The following is a 21065-nucleotide window of genomic DNA, read 5'->3' on the forward strand; positions in this document are numbered from 1 at the left end:
CCAACGCACGGCTCTCGTGCCTGTTCAAGGGTCCAGACTTTGTGCATCTTCGACGTCACCTCTCCTCCTACTCACCCACAGCAGCTTCGTCTGCATCTCCATAAACAAGGTCGTACACGCTCAAGGGGCATACACAAATGCCACGATAAGGCAGCTCCACCTAGCCTCCTGATGGCAGGCGAACGATCGTAAGAATGTCGCTCCTCGTGGATCCCGACCACCTCATTCACTCCTTGCGGCTGGCCTACCTCAAGCGCATCGACGATCATTACGGCCCGAGGATCATCACCTTCCCATCAGTCTCCGGCGTCAAGCAAGAACCTGTAGCCTCAACATCAGAGCCCCGGCCGTCTCTGTCCAACTCATCCTCATCAACATCGTTCTTTGCATCCTCCTCAACGGCGGCGAGCAGAGAAGACGTGTCGAGCCATGCAATCGCATCCCTGTACAGTCCTTTCGGTGCCGACTCGCACGTCGCGGCGGCAGGGCTTAATGACCCTTCGCGACATCCCGAGCTGACAACGATCTATTCTCCCGTGCCTACGGCAGGGGAAAATGGCCCATTCGGAGGGCTCGGGCGCAAAGGCGGACGAAGCGCGCACGGTTCGGAATCCGAACCCGCCGATGGCGGATCCGATGGCTTGCAAGATGGGTGCAGAGCAGGCAGTCTGGCGTATACGCAAACGATCTATGGGCCGGGCCGAAGCGGTGCTCTGGGTATGCGTGTCAACGGGCGCAGAGCGAGTAAGCGTGTCAGCATCAGCGCTGCCAATCTGCCGACAAGAACAGCTGTGGACAAAGAGGCAAGTGTCGACGCGGAGCCGTCTAGACAGGAAGCGGTGGACGAAGCCGCGAAGGCTCAGCGAAACAAAGAAGATACGACCGCAGCGCAGCTTTCGCAGCCTCGAGACATATTGTCGACCTCGCCTGGGGGAACTACAATTGGGCAGGCGGCGGGGACACTTGACGAGCAGAGCGGAACAGTGATGGGCAAACGAGTCAACTTTGCCATGTCGGACACTCCTTCGCAGTCACACGCCACCGAAGTATCGCCAGAAGGAGAGCCATTGTCCGAAGGCCAGTCGGTCTCGCCTCATTCTCGAACCACGGCTTCGGGTCCACATGGATCGACGTACGCAGACAGCTCGACCGAGTCCAACACAGCGTTGTCCAGTCTCGGATCCGCTGGCTCATTGCAAGATGGCAGCTTGGGCTTGACGACGATCAATGCTGCTATTACAGGCGGTCCGCCTTCACCGCATGCGCCGGCGAGCCAGGCCAGAGACGCCATCCTCACAGCGCGATCTTCGCCTGTGCAGTCTCGCACGATCGTCACACCCCTCGTCGACACCCCTGCCCTCCCGGCACCACCAAAGATGGTGATATCTGGAACCGATGGCAGCGACGAAAACAGCGACGTCGAAGAGCCGTCGCGCAGCCACAGCAAGACCAAGCGTCGGGGAAGCCGTCGACCGAGTCACCCAAACACTTCACGCTTGGCGACGCAGTCCGACTACTTCTCGTCGATACGAGTCAGCCGAAGCGAGCTCGAAGCACAGCATGCCAACCGGCCCAAAGGATCGATGCTCAGCTCGATGCTGCAAAAGCAAGATTCGGGACCGGAGAACCCGTTCGCGGCCTTCTACGCAGGCATCGCTGGTCGTGCAGCTACTGCGCCCAGTATGACGGTCGAGATCTTCTTTCCATGGGCCGACAGCAGGCAGCCGCTGCTCTCGTCGCCTCCGGCAAGCGGGGCGGTCTCGATACATCCCAAGACTAACAGCATGAAGCTCAACATCCGCAAGGACGCAACGATGGAGGAAGTCATTGGCTACGGCTTGTACTGTTACGTCGAGGAGAGATGGAAGCCGGAACTGGACCCTCCCGGCTCTTCTTGCACCGAGAGCGAGCGGGAGGCTCGTCTGACCACCATGGGATGGACCTTGATGATCGTCGAAGACGGCGAGGTGGACGACGACTTCCCGGCCATCGACCAGACCTTGCAGCTCGGCAAGTTTGGAGGAGATGAGTTTGCGATCTGCGAAGCGACACCAAACCAGATCCGACAGCATAAGGAAGCGTACGCCAACATTGCGAGAAGGACTGTTCGCGCGCCGACGGCGTCCCGGACGCTGACACCCAAGCCAGGTGCTACGGGCGAGTCGGTGGTTCCTGGATCGACAGCCGTGGATGCATCGCAAAGCACGCTCGTCGGCGGCGGAGGCAAGAGCGTTGCAGCGGCCATTTCGGGCAATCCTGCTTTGGCCAGTCGACTGGGCGTACCTGGTGCGGGTACACAAGTTACACCGGGGTCTCTGATCAATATCCAAGGAACTCCCATCTTCGCCTCTGGAGCGCTGTCGCGCAGTGCTCTGGGCTCGTCTTCGCAGTCGATCTTCCTTCGCGTGCTGGTGACGCCCAATCCCGAGGTGCGATACAAGACGACGCTCCAAGTTCCGTCCGATATGTATCTGGCGGATGTGCTCGAGATGATCTGTCGGAAGCGACACCTGTCGAATGTGGACGAATGGGCGCTCATCGTGCCGGACAAGAGCATCGTCGTACCGCTCGACCGAACGGTCGAATCGCTGCAGGGCAACCACGATCTTGCCCTCGTCCGAAGGTCCAGCTTGGGCGCTCTGGGCGGTGCCGGCGCACTCAGTAGCTCCTCTACCAATCCGAACGCCTCGATCTTCAAGCGCTACTCCACCGCCTCAGATTCCAACTACCCCCTGGGCCAGCCGAAGTACACCAAAGCCCTCGACATCGCTTCTGCCTACAAGAGCTACACGGTCTATCGCAAATCGCCGATGTTCGGAGGGCGGCACAACGAGCGGAGCCTCACGCTGGACGGCGACTGGCTGCACATCATGCCCACGGACATGAAAACCTTTGGCAAAGCGGCGTCGTTCCACGTCTCGAGCGTGGTCGCGTGCAAGCTGTCGAGCAAGCTGGTCAACGGCTTCAAGCTGGTCGTCTGGCGCGAGAGTCCGCGGGATACCAAGAGGTACGACTTTGAGGCCGATTCGGCCAGGATCGCAGCCGAAATCGTGCGCGAGATCAACTTGCTCCGCAGCAGCCAGAACTAGCCTGAACCAGGAGAATTTGGTACCCCGCCCAAAGGGGATTTTCTCACGCTGCAGAATTTTACCCCTATCTTTGGTCTCACCTCGTGGAATTAGGTTTCGCTTGCCCGCCCAGCCGTGGTCGCTCGGCGAATGCATCGCTACTTGTTTGTGGACTCGGCGGCGTCTGCGGTGTGGTGAAAGGACGATGCAAGTGATTGAGATGAGGCGAACGTGTCTCAGATTAGGCTCGATTGTCCAGATCATCGAGGCAGGTTGGATGCCCGGCCGGTAGTCGTGGGACCAATCTGGGCTGAGTAAGGCGGACCGGGGCTTGAAGACAGCATACTTTGGATCTCGGGTCCGTTTGACGGGACGCAAGCGAGCAATTGGTCCATCGAGAAGAGTTCAGCGATGAGTACGATCGACAGGGTAGGCTGATCCCGGGAGAAAGAGTGGACTGCCGAGACTGCCGCCCTCGCAAGGAGCCGCTCGAATGGAGGGTCCCTCTCGCAAACGACTCTCCACACTGCGAGACCCTCGATTTTTCAGACCGAGTCCGCAGCAGGTCAAAGGATCGCCCTGGGTTGGGCTGGAACGTGGACCTGAGCATACGAGAGCACCGAGCGACGGAGACCAGCTCGGCTCCCGCGGAAGCACCGAGGATCATGCCGGCCTTTCCGGCCTTTCATTGTCAGCGAGCATTGTTCCTGATCGCTAGGGCCACTTGCGCGGACAATCGCGCACGCAGGTCTTCCTCAAGAGGCCCTCGGTGTTGCCTTGTCGATAGATCGAGACGGTGCGTCATTGTGAGCCCAGAAAGTGAGGTCTTTTGTTCGTTCGCAGTTGTGAGGCATTCGAACAGAGTGTCTCGGCTCAGTCGTTTTTGACAGCTTGACAAGCGCAGGTTTTTCCGTACGAGGACCTTGCTTCCAATCCGGACGACAAGAGCGTTTCATCAACGTCGTGACTGCCACTGAGACGAGCATGAGCCGGTTAATGTTCAGACCGGTTCGGCTTGAGCTACCCGAACTGCCATGCAAAGTGCCACCGGTGGGCAGGATATGAGCGGCATGGTGGGTTGGAAGGAGCTGGATCGACGTGCACCCATCTTACGGCTTCCGACGGTGTGGGACGGTGTCGGGCGAGGCACGGCCGCTCTTATGAGATGACCGGCGATCAAATGCTGTCAGAGTGGTGCTGGAGCCCACGGTCCCACAGCGATGGCCAATCTATGGTGGGTTACGAGCCAAACGTGCACGTTCGGCCAGTGAGATTGCCGCAGATGGTCATCACGTCGGCACCGTCCTCTATGCAGGCTAAACGGACCGCTACGAAAGCCGACTGCGTATCATGGACGGCCCAAACAGCGGTCAACGACGTTCAGCGTGCAGGGATCGACTGTCTGTTCTACGACGGCCAATTTCTCGATCGGTTGCCTCGATTTTGACATTCGCTGCAGGAAGCGTTGCCAAGAAGATGCGACTCGATTCCGACTTGGCCCATCTTGACATTGCTCGAACCTCGCATGTTAAGGGTTTCCGGCGGAATGTCATCCTCGCAGCTTGTCAGAAGTGCAAGCGCCGGTCAGAAGATGACTAGCTCGTTGTACGCTATGGTGGGTAAGGCCCTCAATGGGATGCGTGGCGTGCTGCAATAAGAAAGCAAGCAGCGGCGAGCGCGGCGTATTGTCCGGAATCGACTCAGCCTGCTCTCGAGTGCATGCGTGCGTGCCGGTCAAGCTTGTGGGTGTGACTGAAGAGCAGGACTCCGCCGCATTGCAGCATGTCACTCACACAATTCTCTAGGCGAGTCAAGGGTCTCCTCTATCTGCTGTCGTTTACTGCTTCCTATCCAGCCAGCCAGCCTGCCCATTCAACACCCCGTTGGTCATCACAATCAACTCTAGCCGGCCGGCCACAAGCACCACTTGCACTGATCTCGACGCATCAGAAATGATATGGACAGAAGCTTCGTCTGCACTGCTAGGTCAGTCCGGGTCGAAGCCAAGAACGGCTGCCCGCTATGATCTTGCAACGTGCCCTGCAAGCAAAAATGGGATTTGGCTGCAGTCACGCGTCCAGGGCGCAGTTGGATCCAGAGGCATGCAGGCAGGCGCCAGATCTGAATGCAGCACGCACGTCACCAGGCTTTGCGCTTGAACTCGTCGTTGTTCTCGATCTGCTTTGGCTCCCCGTCTCCGCCTTTGGCTTCAACTCTGGCGCGGGGCGTAGCACGTCAGAGACCAGTCAAGCTTCAAGAACACGGGAGCCATAGACTCGAAAGCCCGCCCCTCTTTTGCCTACTTGTCATGGCTCGTATGACCGATGAATGCCGTTCCACGACTGCAGAAGCAGTCACCTCTTCTCGCTGCTTGCGAACGCCCAGTCACAGCTTTGACACATGCTTCTGCGCTCAATACTCGAGCTAGAGCGTGAGGTCCGTGCACTAGAGTGTAGCGTCGACACAATGAGTGAAAGTGTGTCTATTGGAGCCAAGTCAAGAGCATGAATGCTATCGATTCGCGTTCCTTCCAACGCTCGACCCACAGAGCCTGACGCAGGAACGGGCGGCTCAAGACTGTTCTTAAGTTAGCTCCCTTCTCGGTTGGCTTGCTTTGCGGTTCTGTCCATCGAGCGAGCTCCTTTTCGACATGGTCTGATGGGCGTGTCTCCGCGCGCGCCACTCACACATCTTGCTGCAATCCTGAAACCCTGGCTGACGGGACCTCACCGCCTATTGTCCAAGAGACCGAGACACGCGCAACAATGAAAGGCTCAAGAGTGTCAGAGAATGAGTCTACCGACTCAATGTGTGCATTCTTCTGTTCATTGTGGGATGCCAAGGCCCAAGCGGGCGAGCCAGCGGATATGCAAGTCAGAGAACCGCTCTCTGCTACACTCAGCCAAGAGCGGTTCAAGCCAAGCCAAGCCAACCACGGTGAGCTGACACACAGGTTCACCAACGGCCAAAAAGAGGCGTCGCGGAGGCGTCAGGTTGGCCAAGGTGCATCCGCTCCGGCTTTGTGCCGGCTTTGCTCTCGATCGAATGCATCTTATGACGATATTGTTTTCCGCCCCTTAAATTGATTTTCTGATTTGGCTCGCCCCCGCTGCAGTCACATTCGATGGACTGCAGAGCGCACGCAGGCACTGAGGCACACACGCACTTTCCTTTTCGATGCAATTTCAGCTCGATGATGATGCGCCTGCGAGCTGCACCCTTTTTCGGATCGAGCCATTTCTCTCTCGGCTCTGCGCTGCGTGTGACAGTGACACCGCCCGCCTTACCGATTTAGGTGGGCTTGGCTCAGCTTGCCCTGCTCTCCCCTCCGCCAGAAAAAGTCAAGTCGGCCCTCTCTCAGCTTGGGATTTGAGGTCAAGTCATTCCATCGTATCTGACAACGTCTCCACCATCATCTCTTCGACTCATATTCGAACGAGCATCCTCGTCGCCAGATCACGCTCTGATCGGCTTCATCTCAACCCGCCTTCACAGGCTAACGACTTTTGTAAGTATTCTGCCCCAAATCTGGGTGGCATCGAAATATCGAAGCGTCTAGCATAGTGTGGCATCGGCGCTCGCTTGGGCCGCTCCACCCTGCTGCTGCGCCAAGCACCCACCGACAATGACCCCACCTGCTCTCCATCGATAGCCCGTCGGTTCGCACATGCCATGCTGTTCACCCTGTGATGCCGGACGTCGGGGCTACTACGCTCTTGATCCGGCCTCGATCTGTAGATGCATGCACCCTGCCGCTTCGATTTCAGCTTGGGCGCGTCAATGCAACGCAATTGCTCCCTACGCTTGTCGGCCTTCACGGTCAGCTTACGCTTCGACGACGACAAGCGCCGGTGTGGGACTCACTCTGCATCCTCTTGAGCCGTCACAATTGCTCCGCCTCGACCCTCGCTGCCTTCATCTGCAAAATACGATCGCGCATCTAAAATAGTGCACATCACTGACCGCCTCATCCCTTCCCTTTCCTTGCTTTCATCTCCTTGCGCCGCCTTCTTCATCTCTTTCATCTATCCGCCGCCACAGGTAACGACCTTCTAACGAACCCAGCGATCCCACTCAACCTATTTTCCTTGTCTTTGTGCAAGCACACCCATCCTCAACACATCACATCCCACTTCACGCCACTACCTGCTGCAGCCCTTCACAAACCCATCTACTCGCTCGTCCACCCGCGTCGCCGGTACAGACGCTCCAACTTTCCACGCGACACAGTTTCGCCATTCTCCGAGTTTCGTCCGTCCCATACCCGGTGCTTCTCACCTGCATGGCTTTTTTGACGTGCACCGCTCTCCCTGTAACGAACTTTTAACGACCCGCGGCTCCTCCTCCAGCTTTGAGGAGTGCCCTTAACGACCTCTTTACGACCAGATCAGACCCTCTCGATCCGTACCTCTTCCTCATCCTCTGTCCCTGCATCCTCGGCATCATCCAACGACGAGCTTCTACCTCTCCACCATCCCCACCACACGCGCACACCATCTTCGGTCCGTGCCTCAGCCTTCAACTCACAACCACACCTCTCATCATCATCATCGACATGGAGGACCAACTCTTCAGTCCCAATGCTGCGGCTCACCTCTTCGACCTGCCTCTCTCGTCCGGCGGCCCCATCGGCTTCTCACCTTCCATCGATATGACCAGCTCCCTGCCCCACAGTTTCGGCGACGCTCTCGAAGCACCCGCCTTCATGCTCGAGGTTCAGCGCAAACGCGCCGACACTACCGCCACGCTCAAGCCTGCATTCGAATTCGCTGACGACTTTGGCCTTGACGGTGTCAACGTTCCCACCGACATTCCTCAGCGTCCCCGTGCCATCCAGCGCCTCTCCCTCACCTCTTCCGTTGCCAGCTCTGCCGCTTCGACCGCTTCCGAGTACGACTACAGTGGCTTCGAGAGTGAAGATCACAGCAACGTTGCGTCGCCTGCTGCAGACGATGCCTGCGCTGCTTCCTGGAGTGAGGCTTCGTTCAACGCCTTTGACGGGGCCGAATCCATCCAGACCGCTTTCAACCGCATCGGTTTCAGCTCGCCCAATGGGGCCTCCAAGGATGGCACCATCAAGGCGAGCACCTTCAACGCAGCCGCCGCCTTCAGCTTCCACGACTTTATCGAGGACGCCGACCAGGGTGGACAGAGGCTTCCGCTTTCTGCCAGCGTCGACTCGATGTCTGCCTGCGACAACACCGCCGCGAACCTCGTGACCCCTCAAATGCCCGTCTCGCCACTTGGCTACAGTCAAGCCTCGAGCGAGTACGGCCATGGCTACGGTCACATGAGGTGCAGCGGTAGCGAGTCGAGCCTCGGCCTCTTCGGAGGTGCCGAAGCTTCTGGTCTGCCTATGGCCGCGCCCATGCAGCCTTACCCTGCCAACTCGTTCTTTGGCAACGCTGGCCCGTACCCGATGGTCTTCTCTCAGAGCGCTCCCGACAACTCATGCTTCCACCCGCACGGCTCGCCTTGCCCCTCGTCGCCCAGCAGCGCGCGCAGCTCGTCGCCCTTCCCGTCCTTTGGCATGGCTGGCGCGATGCCCTCGGTGCTCGCCTCTCCCCCTTCGCGCCAAATCCAGATCCAGCACATTCCGGCCCCGGCTCCCGGCCTCAGTATGCTGCCTAAGGGCATGAGCCTCTACAACCATTTCGCCCACCTCGCCAACCCTTACGCCGGCCTCATCACCAAGCGCTCGCGAGGTCGCCGTGTGCCCAACAAGCCCGAGGAGATGAACAACCTCGGCAAGAGCGGCAAGGTCTACACGTGCAAGGTGCCAGGCTGTGGCAAGTGCTTCAAGCGCAGCGAGCATCTCAAGCGTCACGTGCGCTCCATCCACACCGATGACAAGCCTTACCTTTGCCCCTACCCTGCCTGCAACAAGCGCTTCAGCCGACACGACAACCTCAACCAGCACGCCCGCGTTCACACTACGATGAGCGGCGATGGCGATGTTGCTGTCGGTGGCGAGGGATACGACGCTTCTTCGGTCTATCCCATGTCCCACCTTGGCGCCCCCATGGTCCTCACCGCGGCACCTCAAGGCGGTGTCACGATCGCATCTGGTCCCAGTCTGCAGATCAAGCAAGAGTAGCCGTGCCTCGCTTCTTCCATTCCGAAGAAGCCGGTCTTCGAACTCTTCCTGCGTTCCTGGATTTCCACCTCATCAACCTTATGCGATACCCCGGCGATCTTTCGCAATGACTTTGAAAGTTATTGCGTTGGGGCTGCCAACTCTATGATACCACTTGCTTTGTTTTTCCGCTTTTCGAGCTCCTCCGCCATTGTCTGCGAGCGTTACCTCCATCGAGGCCTCCTCGTCTGCTCGTTCTGTTCCGTGCCTCCCTCCGCTCTCACCGCTCCTTGGCTCCCGAACGGACATTACCTGCTCCTGCTTCCTCCCCGACTCGTCGCCCTGCCTCCTCGCGGCGACGAGCACACGGACTTTCACCCTCTCCTCATCCCTCACTTTCCCGCCCACCGCTCGTTCTCCGTCGTCGTTGATCTTTTCTCTGTAAAGCCTTTCCCTTCGTGCGCCGCTCGATCGCACCTCTTGCCCCACTTTTTCTCCCCAAAGTGGGAGGCGAGACGGGCTACGAGCGGGCACAAGGGTCTGGCGAGCATTCGCACCCAATGTATGTATGTTCTTTTGCACTTTTTTTATCGTTTGAATCGAGTTCCATTGCTGTTTCTTCGCTGCGTGTTGGCGGGTGTGCCGATAACTGGTGGACGAGGTTGGAGAGGATGAGGATTGTTGTGACGAGGATGAGGTCCAATGTGAGTCGAAACGTTGTCTCACCGCCTGATGGCGAGCTTGCACAGTCACGAGCCACTTCAACTCCTGCTACACGACGAGATGGGGGGACAAACGCTATCTATTTCACACGACCTACTTGACCTCTGGGATGCCTGCGAGCTCCTCGTAGCCCAGTGCGATGTTCAAGTTCTGCAGACACTGCGTCGCTGCGCCCTTGAGCAAGTTATCGATCACACCAACAACCACGACCCTCTTACCATCGGAGTGCACCTGGAAGCCGCCGAGCTTCAAGCCGTGTTGCAACTGAATGTCTTTCACCTCGGGCACCTTGTCTTGGACTTTGACGAGGGGTTCGTTGGCGAAAAAGTCGACGTAGAGTTGCTTAACCTGTTTGCTGGTCATTTTCTCCTTGAGGGGGGCGGAGAGGGTGGAGATGATGCCCTGGAACCACGGTGCGACGTGGGGGATGAAGGCCACCTTCACGGGTCCTCCATCGGGGTGGAGGCGTGAGAGTTGATGTCCGGCTTCGCGCTCGTGGATGTGATCCGTAAGGGAGTACGCTCGAATCCCCCCCGCCAGGTCTTCGGGGGTGATCTTGGGAACCGTCTTTTTCTCGCCAGATGGCGTCTCGGATGCTTTGGTTCCCGCACCACTGTACCCCGACACACCAAACACCGTCGGACCCGCAGCTAGGTCCAGATACGGCAGAAGGGGCGCGATCAGCGCTTGGTTGTTCGTAGCGTAGCAACCGGGGTTCGAAATCAGTCGTGAGGAGGAGACTTGCTTGCGACCGTAGATCTCTGTAATCACCAAAGGGGGAGCACAGCAGGGGAAGGGGGTCAGCTGGGGTGCTCAAAGGAAAGCGGTTCATGGGAACGACGACGAGGAGAGGGGCACGCACAGACACCGGCGCCTAGAAAACGGTCGAGTTTGAAATCTTCCATTTCTTTCCCCGGTGCTTTACATGCTCCCCTCGTTCCTCTCTAGGATCTACTGACCTGGCAAACCATACGTCCACTCATCCTGAAACCGATAGTCCGCAGACAGATCCACAATCACACCATGACCCTTGGGCTTGTCCCTTCCGCCCTCCTGAACCGCCTCGACGAACGGCTTGCACACGCCGTTGGGCAGCGCCATGACGTACGCATCAGGTGGCGCACCGGGTCCCTCCCCGCGCTCGAGCTTCTTCAGATCCTCCACGCCGATGTTGGAGTACTTGACCTGGGTCTTGGTGTACTCGTTCAACGGCAGACCAGCGAGTTCGCGCGACGAGACGTGGGAGAGCTCGATGTGCGGGTGGTTGTTGAGCAGTGCGATGAGCGATTGGCCCGTGTAGCCGCGGGCGCCGATGAGGGCGACGCGCTTCTTGTCGGTCGTAGTGCCGGGCAGAGGTCCGGAGCGTTCGACGGCGGTAGCGTACCCACGACGACCGCCCATCACGCGCGAAGAGGTGAGCCCAGGTCGAGCCATGGTCGAGTACGCCCTGGTGCCGCTCGGCGCAGGCTTGGCCGGCTTGAGCGGAAGGTAAGCGCGCTCGATCCGGCTCTTCTCCTCCAGGTTGCGAACAATCGTCTCGACTTCGGCAACGTCGTGGATGCCGTAGTAGAAGAGCGAGCGTCCGTTGCGCGTGAACGAGCCGTCGGCACGCTCGTAGTGCCAAGCGCGCTGGTCGTCATCCGCGCGACTGGTCCACACCAATCGCTTGTGATCCTTGCGGATCTGCTTCCAGATGTTGTCGTTGACACCGTTGAGCACGCCGTTGCGGGTGGTGACGAGCTTCTGCAGGATAGGCACCTCACCCTCGGGCTGCGAGACAAACGCAACGCAGTCGAACGGCTCGTCACCATAAACAGTGTACGGGTGCTGCGAGACCTCGGAGAAGAACTCGGCGACCGACTTGCGTCCGTCCTTGATCTCGTCGTCGTTCTCCTTGAGCACCTGACGGATGCGTTCGGCGCCCACCTCCTCGATGCTGTTCTTGCGGTACAGCTTGTAGCCGCGTCGAATGAGCGTGCCGGCACCGCTGTCGGTGAAGAGCTCCTTCTGCAGCTGGTCCACCGAGATGATGGCCACCGACGACGAGCGGGGCAGGTGGTCGAGCAGCTCCTTCATCTCGCGCAGCTTGAGCTTGGTGCCGTACTTGACCCACTCTTCCTTCATCAGGTCGTCGTACTCCTCGTCGAGGTTGATCACCTCCATGAGCTCCTTGGTCTTGCCGTGGTAGAGACCGCCCTTCTCGTTGAGGTAGACAATCTTGAGCGGCTCGAGCGTCTTGGACAGCTCCGAGGCGGCGACGTCGGCGTTGACGTTGAGGATCTGGCCGTCGTGGGTCACGGCGAGCGAGGTGAGGATGGGCAGGCAGCCGGCGCGGATGGCGCTCTCGATGGGCTCCTTGTCCACCTTGGTGATCTTTCCGACCAGGCCGTATTTGTCCTTATCGAGGTAGTCGGCGGTGAAGGTGCCGATGGGGATGGGGCGAGCGCGGCTTCCGAGCGACTCGAGCTTCTCAACGAGACGCATGTTCTCCTCGAGGAAGACGCGGCGGGCCACCTTGAGCGTCTTGGCGTCGGTGATGCGGATGCCGTCGATGTAGTCGGGCTCGACGCCCTCCTTCTCGAGAAGATCGTTGAGCTGAGGACCGGCACCATGGAGAACGATGGGGTAGAGACCGATACGGTGCAGGAACGACAGGCTGAGGGCGAGCTCCTCGAGCTGGTGCGTGAGGATGGCACCGCCGACCTTGATGACGGCGAACTTGTCGGCGGCGGAGAAGATGCGCAGGTAGCGCTCGACCTCCTTGCGCGAGGCGAGCGAGTACAATAGACGAGTGATGGTCTCTCGGTCGTAAGCGTTCTCGCGAGCGGCAGCGCTAGAGTAGGCTCGAACGGCAGGCGCAGCGGAAGCAGCACGCGCCTTGGTCGACTCGACCTGAGTGGAAGAAGCGGATGAGACGGTAGCGACGCGGGAAGCCGAAGCGGTGCTCAGCCATCGCTGGGAGGCGACGGCGGCGCGAGCAAGACCGCGCGAAGACGATCGCTGGGCTGCAAGCACACCCATTGTAGTGAACAGGAGATTCGAAAGTCGATGCGCGGAGAGTGAGGTAGATGCTGTCGTGAGAGAAGGTTGATGAATCGAACGACAGCGCCAGTAGCCTTGAGTCGACAAAAGCAGGGTCGTCGTCGAAGAGCACGGTGGAGGTGATGATAGTCTTCGATGTCGAACTCCAAGAAGAGTTGCAATGATCGACTCACTCGCTCCGAATGATTTTGTTTGAGTCATGTGAGATGGTCCGAGCCAAGGAAAAAAACCCTGTCTCCTCTGCCCTCGCGACCAGAGTCCAGCTAGCTGCAAGCCAATCGCACCAGAGCCAGATTGGCAAGCCCTTATCAGTTTGACGGCTCTCATCTGCACGCTTTTAATCAGTTCGAAGTGTTGCTTTTCACGCTTTTTCAAGTCACTGCACGATTTTGTATTGAATTCGGATAGACTGTGCAGAACTCGACGTGGTTGGCTGCTGGTGAAATCTGACTCGACCTCTTCAAGTGTCTGGCGGCTGACGCTTCGAACCTCTCTTCGGTCGCTCTCATGTGTCACAGCTTCGATGCATCGACCATCTCTTGAGGGGCGATGAAGACTCAGCAAGCGCCTACGATGCACATACACCCACACACTTGATCTACAGCCAGCGCGGGTCTTTGAGACAATCTGGGTCGGTTGGCAAACGACCAACGAAACTGGAGCAGTAGATGAACGATACTATCGAAGCAATACAGAAAAGAGAGTCCACTGAGCCAGTCAGAATATAAACACGAATCAAGAGAGAGTGTGAGAGAGAAGGCGCCAAGAAGTCTGTCCTGAGACCGGTATGGGTGCAAGCGCGAATGAAAGAACGTATGGAGGAAGGGATGGCCCTTGACCGTCCCGCACATTGCTAACGGAGGGGCGGAACGTCAAGGACCCTGGACATTGGATGCAGACGACGCCAGTGATCGTGCAAGGCATCTTGCAAAGGCTGTCCAATTCGAAGAAAAGATCGATGGAGAGATGCGCTCAGACTGCAGTCATGAAGCTAGCCGACTGCAGCGGCGCATCAAAAAAATGCGACGACGGGTTATAAGCGGCCATGTTGGACGTTTGCGGTTGCGGTTGCTGTTGCTGGTGTTGCTGGAGTTGGAGCTGGAACTGGTAGTGCTGCTGCTGCAGCTGAAACTGGTGCGCATTGCGGAGTTGGGCAAGGCTGTTGGCGTCCATCGCGTACATCTGAGCCTGTCCGCCCTGACCCAGGCCATTGGGAGTGGGGCCGTTCTGCAGAGCGGCAAACGACTGCACTCCGTCAACATCAGGACGAGAAGAAGCAACCAGGCCATCATGGGCATTGGACGACGAAAAAGCCAGACCAGAGTAAGTAAGCTGCTGAGCAGGGGCGGCCGTCTGACCCTCAAAAGCGCCGCGCTGCATCCAGTTACCAGCTTGGTCGACAAAGCCAGCACCACGTTGGCCGGAACCGACCTCTTCAGAAGTCGAAGAAGCTCCAGGCGAAGTGCTGTTGGCAGCGTTGGGGTTGGCCGGAGCCGAGAGGAAGGTGGGCACATGCGTGTAGGCGCCAGGATAAGGCAAGGGCGTGAAGCCAGCTACTCCCGTCGGCAATGATCCGGAAAGGGAGCCGCGCACGCTGGAAGCAGCGGACGAGGTCGAAGTGGGGCTGTTCTTGCCGCCCTCTCCTTCACTGCCGGCGACGAAAAGGCCGTCGTCGTCCTCGAGATCGTACATGTCGGCAAGGGAGCCCGCAGCGCCGCCGATGGACTGGCGCTTCCTGTTGCGCAACTCGGCCAAAGGGACCGGCAGCTCGTCAACGGGAGGCTGCGGGAGGGCCTCACGACCAGCTTGAGCGAGAAATTCGTTGAGCTGTTGACGCAGCTGCATGTTTTCGTGGCGCATGTTGTCGATCTTGAGACGATAGACGGCCTCTCGGTTCATGGCCTCGGCGACAAAGTCGAGCGATTTGTTGACAATGAGCGACTTGGAGGGACGTCGAACGTCCGAGATGGCCGGCAGCGATGCGGCGAGCTGAAGGAAACGCCCATTGAGCGACTCTCGGCGGGCTCGTTCGATGGCATTATGAGTGGCTCTGCGCTCAGCGCTAGTGCCCTTCTTGTTGCCTCCTCCGCTCCCGGAGGGACGCTGGAAGACGGGAGCGCTGGGAGCTTGGCCATCGAGCTTGACGGCGTTGGTGGACTGCATGGTGGAGAGTTGGGAAGAATTGAGACGGTGAAGCGTTTGTGACGAGAAGAGGGGTGAGATCGCGGAATAGGAGGCGCAACGGCAGCCGATCGCTATCTGCGTCTAATTTGGTGGTGATGTTGATGTAGATGGGGTGCGAGCAAGCGACAGCAAGACAGCAGATGCAGCGACCAAAGGCGCGCGTTGGATGTCTGAAGTGTCGGTTCGAGAGTGAGAAGCCGAGGATGATCGGCTTGTCACAACAAAGGCGGAGTGTTGGATGGCGATGTACTAAAAGGCGAGGCTGATAGCAGGATAGAAGGCGGTGAAAGGCGGGGAGGGGGAGGAGACGAGCAGGCTGTTTCGCGAGTAAGACTCAAGCGGACTAGGCTGTCGGGTGTCGAGTAGGGTAGCGATCATTTGACAAGGGCGCAGAGGAAGGGCAGTCAGAGGGGATGTCAGCAAGGGTGAGCGCAGGAGGAGCGACGTGGCCATGGAGCTATGCTTGGCTTTCGGGGCAAGAGGCTAACGCGGCTAGGTGCAGAGCGGAGGCGGGGTCGGAGAGACGAAGCGAGCCGTCGTGCTGGACGTCGTCTGACACCGACGAACGAAGCACTGATCCAATCGAGTGCAACGCCATCAAGGGAGTCCATGGCTTAGGAGGCAGCGCCGGCTAATTAGGAAGCCTCGGCTAGCTGTGCCTACGGCTTGGCCGACGCCGGGTGTGTCATTGCCAAGATTAGTGTTTCAGCAATGTCGCGAACTGCTCGGAGGTAGAGTGTCGAGGTGGGCAATGAGATCTCATGTTGGGCGGAAAGGCGGCTGCGACTTTGTAGGCTCCCATGTCTGCATCATCTCGGATGACAAGAGATCCACGCGGAACGGACAGCGAGGGGTCGACGAGGGAAGATCAAATATTGGCAACCATGGGTGAGGGTGACCCGTGTCGAAGTCTCGCTTACGAAGGAGCCGTAAACCGACGTCGCCGCTATCGGACGGGCTTTGCTCTGAAGTGATAGTTGTGCTTGGGTGGGGATCTGAACCATGTCGAAGCGAGTGCCGAGTCGGATGTTGAGCCGCCCGCGGCGAACCAAGCATGATGAGTGAGAGATACGTACCACAAGCTCAAGGGGAGAAGGCGGAGGTGGTGGCAGCAGCGGCGGCGGACAGGATGGCGAGGATGGTGGAGAGGAGGGAGGAAGATAGACAGGCTCAAAGGTAATCATTCACATTTGGCGAGCCGAGCCGCCGCAATACGAAAAAAGGGCAACAGCCGCTCGTTTCCTGCCCACACATGACGGCAATCGTCACCAAGAGAATTGACCGGCTCCCTCTTGCAGATCTCTGGTCAGCGTCTGTCTTGATCCCAGCCTGACTGCCCGCAGACGTTGGCCGGAAACCGACAAAAGCGTTGGTGCAAGTGCGGTCAAGGAGGGCCCGAGTGGGCGCGATGATGGCGACATTGCTCGACTGGGTCGCCGTATTCTGCCAAACAAGTCATGCAAGCGCTTGGCAAGCAGAGGAAAGCGATGAGGGCGCTTTTGGCCAGGAACGATGCCATGGGCTGCTGTACATCTTGTTGAGCGGGGAGCATACCTAGAGTGCCATGATAGCTCAGTTGTGCCTATGCAAACAAAGCAAACCATGCGAGGGGAGCGGGGCACTAGCCCGTTGGAACAATGGTGGAGAATTAGCCGAAGACCAACGCGGGCGAACTCAAGGCGGTGCAGACCCATCACACGCAGAAACGCGCTCGCAAGCAGGAGCGGAGTTGATCCTCGCTGTGCCAACTCGTTGTTCGAGAGGGAGATGACGGGGTTGTGTGCCTGACGAGGTCCAGGTCCGGGATGATCCCCTCGTCATCTGTGCTTGTCTTGTAGGCGAGATATGGCAGAGCGACAAGTGATGTTGTGAGGGGCAGCAGCAGATGATGATGCTGCTGGACGGGCGGCACTGCGGCCGCTGTGATGCCTCGTTCGGTTAAATTTGAGGTGCCGTGTCTGGCGCCAAGCTCGCGGCGCCGGAAGCTTGACTCCGAGGCTGCTGATGCTGCTGGGGTGGTGTCGTTGGAGTCGTGCCTGAGCAGTCGAATTGGAAAAGGAATACTCGGCAAGCCAAATTGTTCATTCCGCTTCCCGCTTCCTCGCCTTATCCTCCGCGGGTATCCCACGGCAGAGGCTTGATCAGATAATCGGCTTCGCTCTTCATCGTTAGCAGGTGCCGTTCGACATTCAAGCTGGTCATTGTCATGACAATGACCAAGACAAACAGTGTCGATGGTATGCGGCTGGGATAGTCGCATTCAGATCAGAGCAACTCCTTACAGCACCGAGCTCTTCAATCAGCCCAAGATGGCTGTGCCCCGGCTCATCACGCTATCAGATCCAGCCAAGGGCCGCAGTGTTTCTTGTGGCGCCTGTGATCCGCATTCTTCTGTCCGATGTGGCGATCGTGACAGCTGCAGCAACCATCGGTGCTTCAACCGACGGTCTTGAGGCGACCAGCGGCGAGACAGTCCAATGAAAACGCAAGAGGAGCCATGGTCCCGCATGTGTCGGAAGTCAAAAGTGTCGCGTGGTCAGCACAGCCTCGGAGACGCCATGTGCACGCAGATACTCCAGTCGCATCGTCGTCGAGCTGCCTCCAGGTGCATGCGAGCAACAAGGCGATCCGCATGAAGCAGCGGCGTCCAACCCGCGGTTGGGACTGCAGCGTCGTGACAGGGCGCTTCGGGATGCATGTCGGCTTGTACCTCGTACGCCCACCCAACGCCCTCGTCGGCGACAGCTGCAGGAACCGCGAACCCGGCGTGTGATCATGCCCTTGCCTCGGCCGCCGTTCCAAGCATGTCATGCTTCCGCTGACGTGACACATGCGCTGGCTGTGCAAAAAATTGTAGACAGAGTTGAGCAATTCAAGATGACACCGATCATGGACCTCCTCGACACTGACACGACGGTCAGAGGGCGAGATGCTGGAGCACGACGAGCCATCACATAGCTGAAGGTCGAGGTCAGACGAATTTCCTTCAATTGTGAGACCGGCAGTGTACAGCTTATTCTGGTAAATTTTCGATTCGATAAAGCTCGGCCGAGCTTATCACGTGAGCCCACTAAGGGCGAGGATGCATCGAGACTGCCGAAGTGCCGCGAGCAACTGACATTGCGCTGTGCTGCCCGATTGGAAGCCAAAGCCAAGTCAAGGCTCGAGGCCAGTTCATCGTTCGTCGTCAGGCTATGGCTGCTGAAACGGCGTCCTCACCATCGTCTCCACCTCGACAACATCAACATCACATATCCTCAAGGTAAGCTCCGCCGACATCGCAACTCGGAATACCAGCACCGCCAGCAGATTCCGTATAGCAGTATTCAGCAGAGCAACCGCTCACCACCACCCAACACATTTCACCCCGTACCTTTACACGTTCAGATGAAGGTCGAGATTTGCGCTTTCTCCCAAAGGAAGATCTACCCGTAAGTAGTCAAACCATCATCAGCATTGCATCCCATGGGCTGCTCCACTCGCGCAGCATTGCACCAACATCGACATAACAACCTTGAGTAGCAGGAGCACGTCAGAGCCGCAAGGGCACACCAAGGCAGGGAGCACCGACATTCATCTGGTCAGATCACATCATGGGCTCAGAGCAGGGATACGAAGGCGGAAAGGCACGCCAGCACACGTTGGATACAGCGATCAGAACGGGTTTGGAGGATTCAGCTTCGGTCGGAACAGCATTTCTTCGAAGGAGACACTGTCAGAGCAAGGGGTCGTGTCGGAGGCTGGGTCATGCCGCAACAACTTCGTCCGTATCCCACACGCAGCATCGACACGCCAGTGATCATCATCAGCCAGCGGTTTCGACCATCTCCGTCTTCCGTGCGACGGTGAGAAGATGGCATCACATCAGCGTCGTCATCCCGTCCGTCAGGCGACAGATATCGAAGGATCGCCACCCCTACCGACAGTTCCCGCAGTGCAGCGTCGTCGACACGGCAGGATAGCGCGAGGCACCATCAGCATTGGAGGATCGGGAAGCTGGGTAATCATTGTCGGTCGGATCAACTCGTTGCGCCGTTCGACTCAAAAGGCAAAGCCAACGTCCACGTTGGGACCGGAGAATGGTCCTTGGAAGGAGCTGGTCTACGTGAAGTCGCAACAGGGCCGCCAAACAGCTGTTCAACACGACCACATTGTTCACACTTTCGACACCCGGACACCTACTTCCTCAGAACAACAGCCCATGGATGCAGATGCCCTTGGAAGAAGCCCACAGTGATACTGACCAATGATACGAACACGCGCGATGACTACAAATTGACGTTCAACAGTGGTAAGGGTCGTCTTTACGTCCGTGGTGACAACAAGGTATTCCGCTTTGTCAGCTCCAAGAACGAGTCGCTCTTCCTGCAGCGCAAGAACCCCCGTAAGATCGCTTGGACCACTGTCTACCGCCGACTTCACAAGAAGGGAGTTACCGAGGAGGTGGCCAAGAAGCGCTCGCGCAAGACTGTCAAGCACCAGCGTGGTATCGTGGGTGCTTCGCTCGAGCAGATCAACGCTCGCCGCAACCAGAAGCCCGAGGTTCGTGCTGCCGCCCGCCAGGCTGCCGTGACCAAGAGCAAGGAGGACAAGAAAGCCAAGGCCGAGGTTCGCAAGGCCAACAAGATCAAGTCGGTCGGTGCCGGCGGTGCTGGTCCCCAGGTTTCGCGACAGCAGATGAAGGGTGGTGCCGGCAAGACCCGTGTCTAAACGCACGAGTTCCCAACCAAGCACTGTTTCCTTCTGTTCTCGACGATCCTCTCCGCATTTGTTATATTAGCAACATGGACCTGCGGGGGTGAACGATGGCCATCATCGGCCTCCCTCTCCCCTCCGCGATCCTGTCTCATCACACACGTCCTAGTCTCGTCGGCAGCGACGATGATCCTGTACAAACCGAGACGCTTGCCCAAGCGTTCTCAACAGCTAAACACCAAAAGCAATGATACACACACCTCATTGTGTTGAACCGAACCTTATTGTCATCGACATGTCACGAAGTGTTCATTTGAATGAAGTACAACGCTGTCATGGGAATTCAACCGCTCTGTCGATGCTAGAAGCGAAGTCTAACACTCAATTCCGCAAGTGTTGCTTACGTACACGAGCAGTTCGCGTTCCCGATTGGCGTGGTTCCAAACGGAACAGAATTGCCGGACGGCGCGGCCCACACACATCATTTGTGTGGGTCGCTGACGGCTTGCATAATTTTACCAGCTCCCAGCTCGTCATCAATACAGTAGCATACCACTACCATCCGTCAGATGCGTTGCTATCTCGCAAAAGGACATCCGTTCATCACAGGAAACGCAATCTAGCTGTACAGATGGATTTGAATGACAAAGCAGGGAAGATCAATCGAAAGGCAGGGACTGCGACGTGTGCTCTCGATGTCCTCCGAGAGCCTAGCGTTTCCGAGAGGCAGTCAGCCACGCTTTGTTGAGCTGGCAAACAGCGCGTCTGCTACTTGTGCCCGCGGCATTGTGATTTCTGTTTTTCTTGAAAAATGAGTTTCGAACTTGGCTCGCGCTTTAGCCGGAAGAGGCCTCTGAGACGTGCTGCTGATGCTGATGCTGCTACACCCTTGCTGATCATTACTCGCCGCTTGCTGACTGCCGAGCCAAACGGGTTCAAAATCATTCGCGGTTTGGGTGCGCACGCAGCCTTGCTCGCTAACAACTTGTTTGTCGATCGGAGCCTAACCCATACTCCTGTCCATCTCTCCACCACATCCACACAGCTTCCGACCGCACACAAGCTCATCGCACTCGTATCCGAACCTACTCGCAAAGTCGGACGCAGCCCCCGAGTCTTGCGTGCAAAGACCGGCGACAAAGTTCACCACTCCGTCCAGCGTCGAACGCACCCAGACGGCCAGCTTCTCATTCGAGCTTCGGAGTTAAGCAGGGCAATCGACGTTTGATCGAGTTCGGGTCGACTCCAAGCTGAAGTCTGCTAGCATCTGATCGCTG

General features: G+C 58.0%; 5 protein-coding genes across 5 annotated transcripts; 3 read left to right on the plus strand and 2 right to left on the minus strand.

The window, feature by feature from the left end:
- Positions 1-194: 194 nt before the first annotated feature.
- On the plus strand, positions 195-3089 carry PSEUBRA_000522 (Stress-activated map kinase interacting 1; the record flags this gene model as incomplete). Its single annotated transcript, XM_016436105.2, has 1 exon — positions 195-3089. The coding sequence occupies one exon, from the start codon at positions 195-197 to the stop codon at positions 3087-3089; it is 2895 nt and encodes a 964-aa protein (XP_016295101.2).
- A 4534-nt stretch (positions 3090-7623) lies between these two features.
- On the plus strand, positions 7624-9165 carry PSEUBRA_000523 (Zinc finger, C2H2; the record flags this gene model as incomplete). The annotated part of the gene is made up of 1 exon (XM_016436099.1): positions 7624-9165. The coding sequence occupies one exon, from the start codon at positions 7624-7626 to the stop codon at positions 9163-9165; it is 1542 nt and encodes a 513-aa protein (XP_016295102.1).
- Positions 9166-9960: 795 nt separating this feature from the next.
- On the minus strand, positions 9961-12888 carry PSEUBRA_000524 (Semialdehyde dehydrogenase, dimerization domain protein; the record flags this gene model as incomplete). Its single annotated transcript, XM_016436116.2, has 2 exons — positions 9961-10628; positions 10827-12888. 2 exons carry the CDS (start codon positions 12886-12888, stop codon positions 9961-9963), a joined length of 2730 nt encoding a protein of 909 aa, XP_016295103.2.
- Positions 12889-13881: 993 nt separating this feature from the next.
- PSEUBRA_000525 (Myc-type, basic helix-loop-helix (bHLH) domain protein) lies at positions 13882-15072 on the minus strand (the record flags this gene model as incomplete). Its single annotated transcript, XM_059464405.1, has 1 exon — positions 13882-15072. One exon carries the CDS (start codon positions 15070-15072, stop codon positions 13882-13884), a length of 1191 nt encoding a protein of 396 aa, XP_059321064.1.
- A 3408-nt stretch (positions 15073-18480) lies between these two features.
- PSEUBRA_000526 (Ribosomal protein L24e-related) lies at positions 18481-19803 on the plus strand (the record flags this gene model as incomplete). Its single annotated transcript, XM_016436103.1, has 2 exons — positions 18481-18524; positions 19383-19803. 2 exons carry the CDS (start codon positions 18481-18483, stop codon positions 19801-19803), a joined length of 465 nt encoding a protein of 154 aa, XP_016295104.1.
- Positions 19804-21065: the final 1262 nt, after the last annotated feature.

This window comes from Kalmanozyma brasiliensis (genome assembly GCF_000497045.1).
Source record: "Kalmanozyma brasiliensis GHG001 unplaced genomic scaffold PSEUBRA_SCAF1, whole genome shotgun sequence".
NCBI lineage: Eukaryota > Fungi > Basidiomycota > Ustilaginomycetes > Ustilaginales > Kalmanozyma > Kalmanozyma brasiliensis.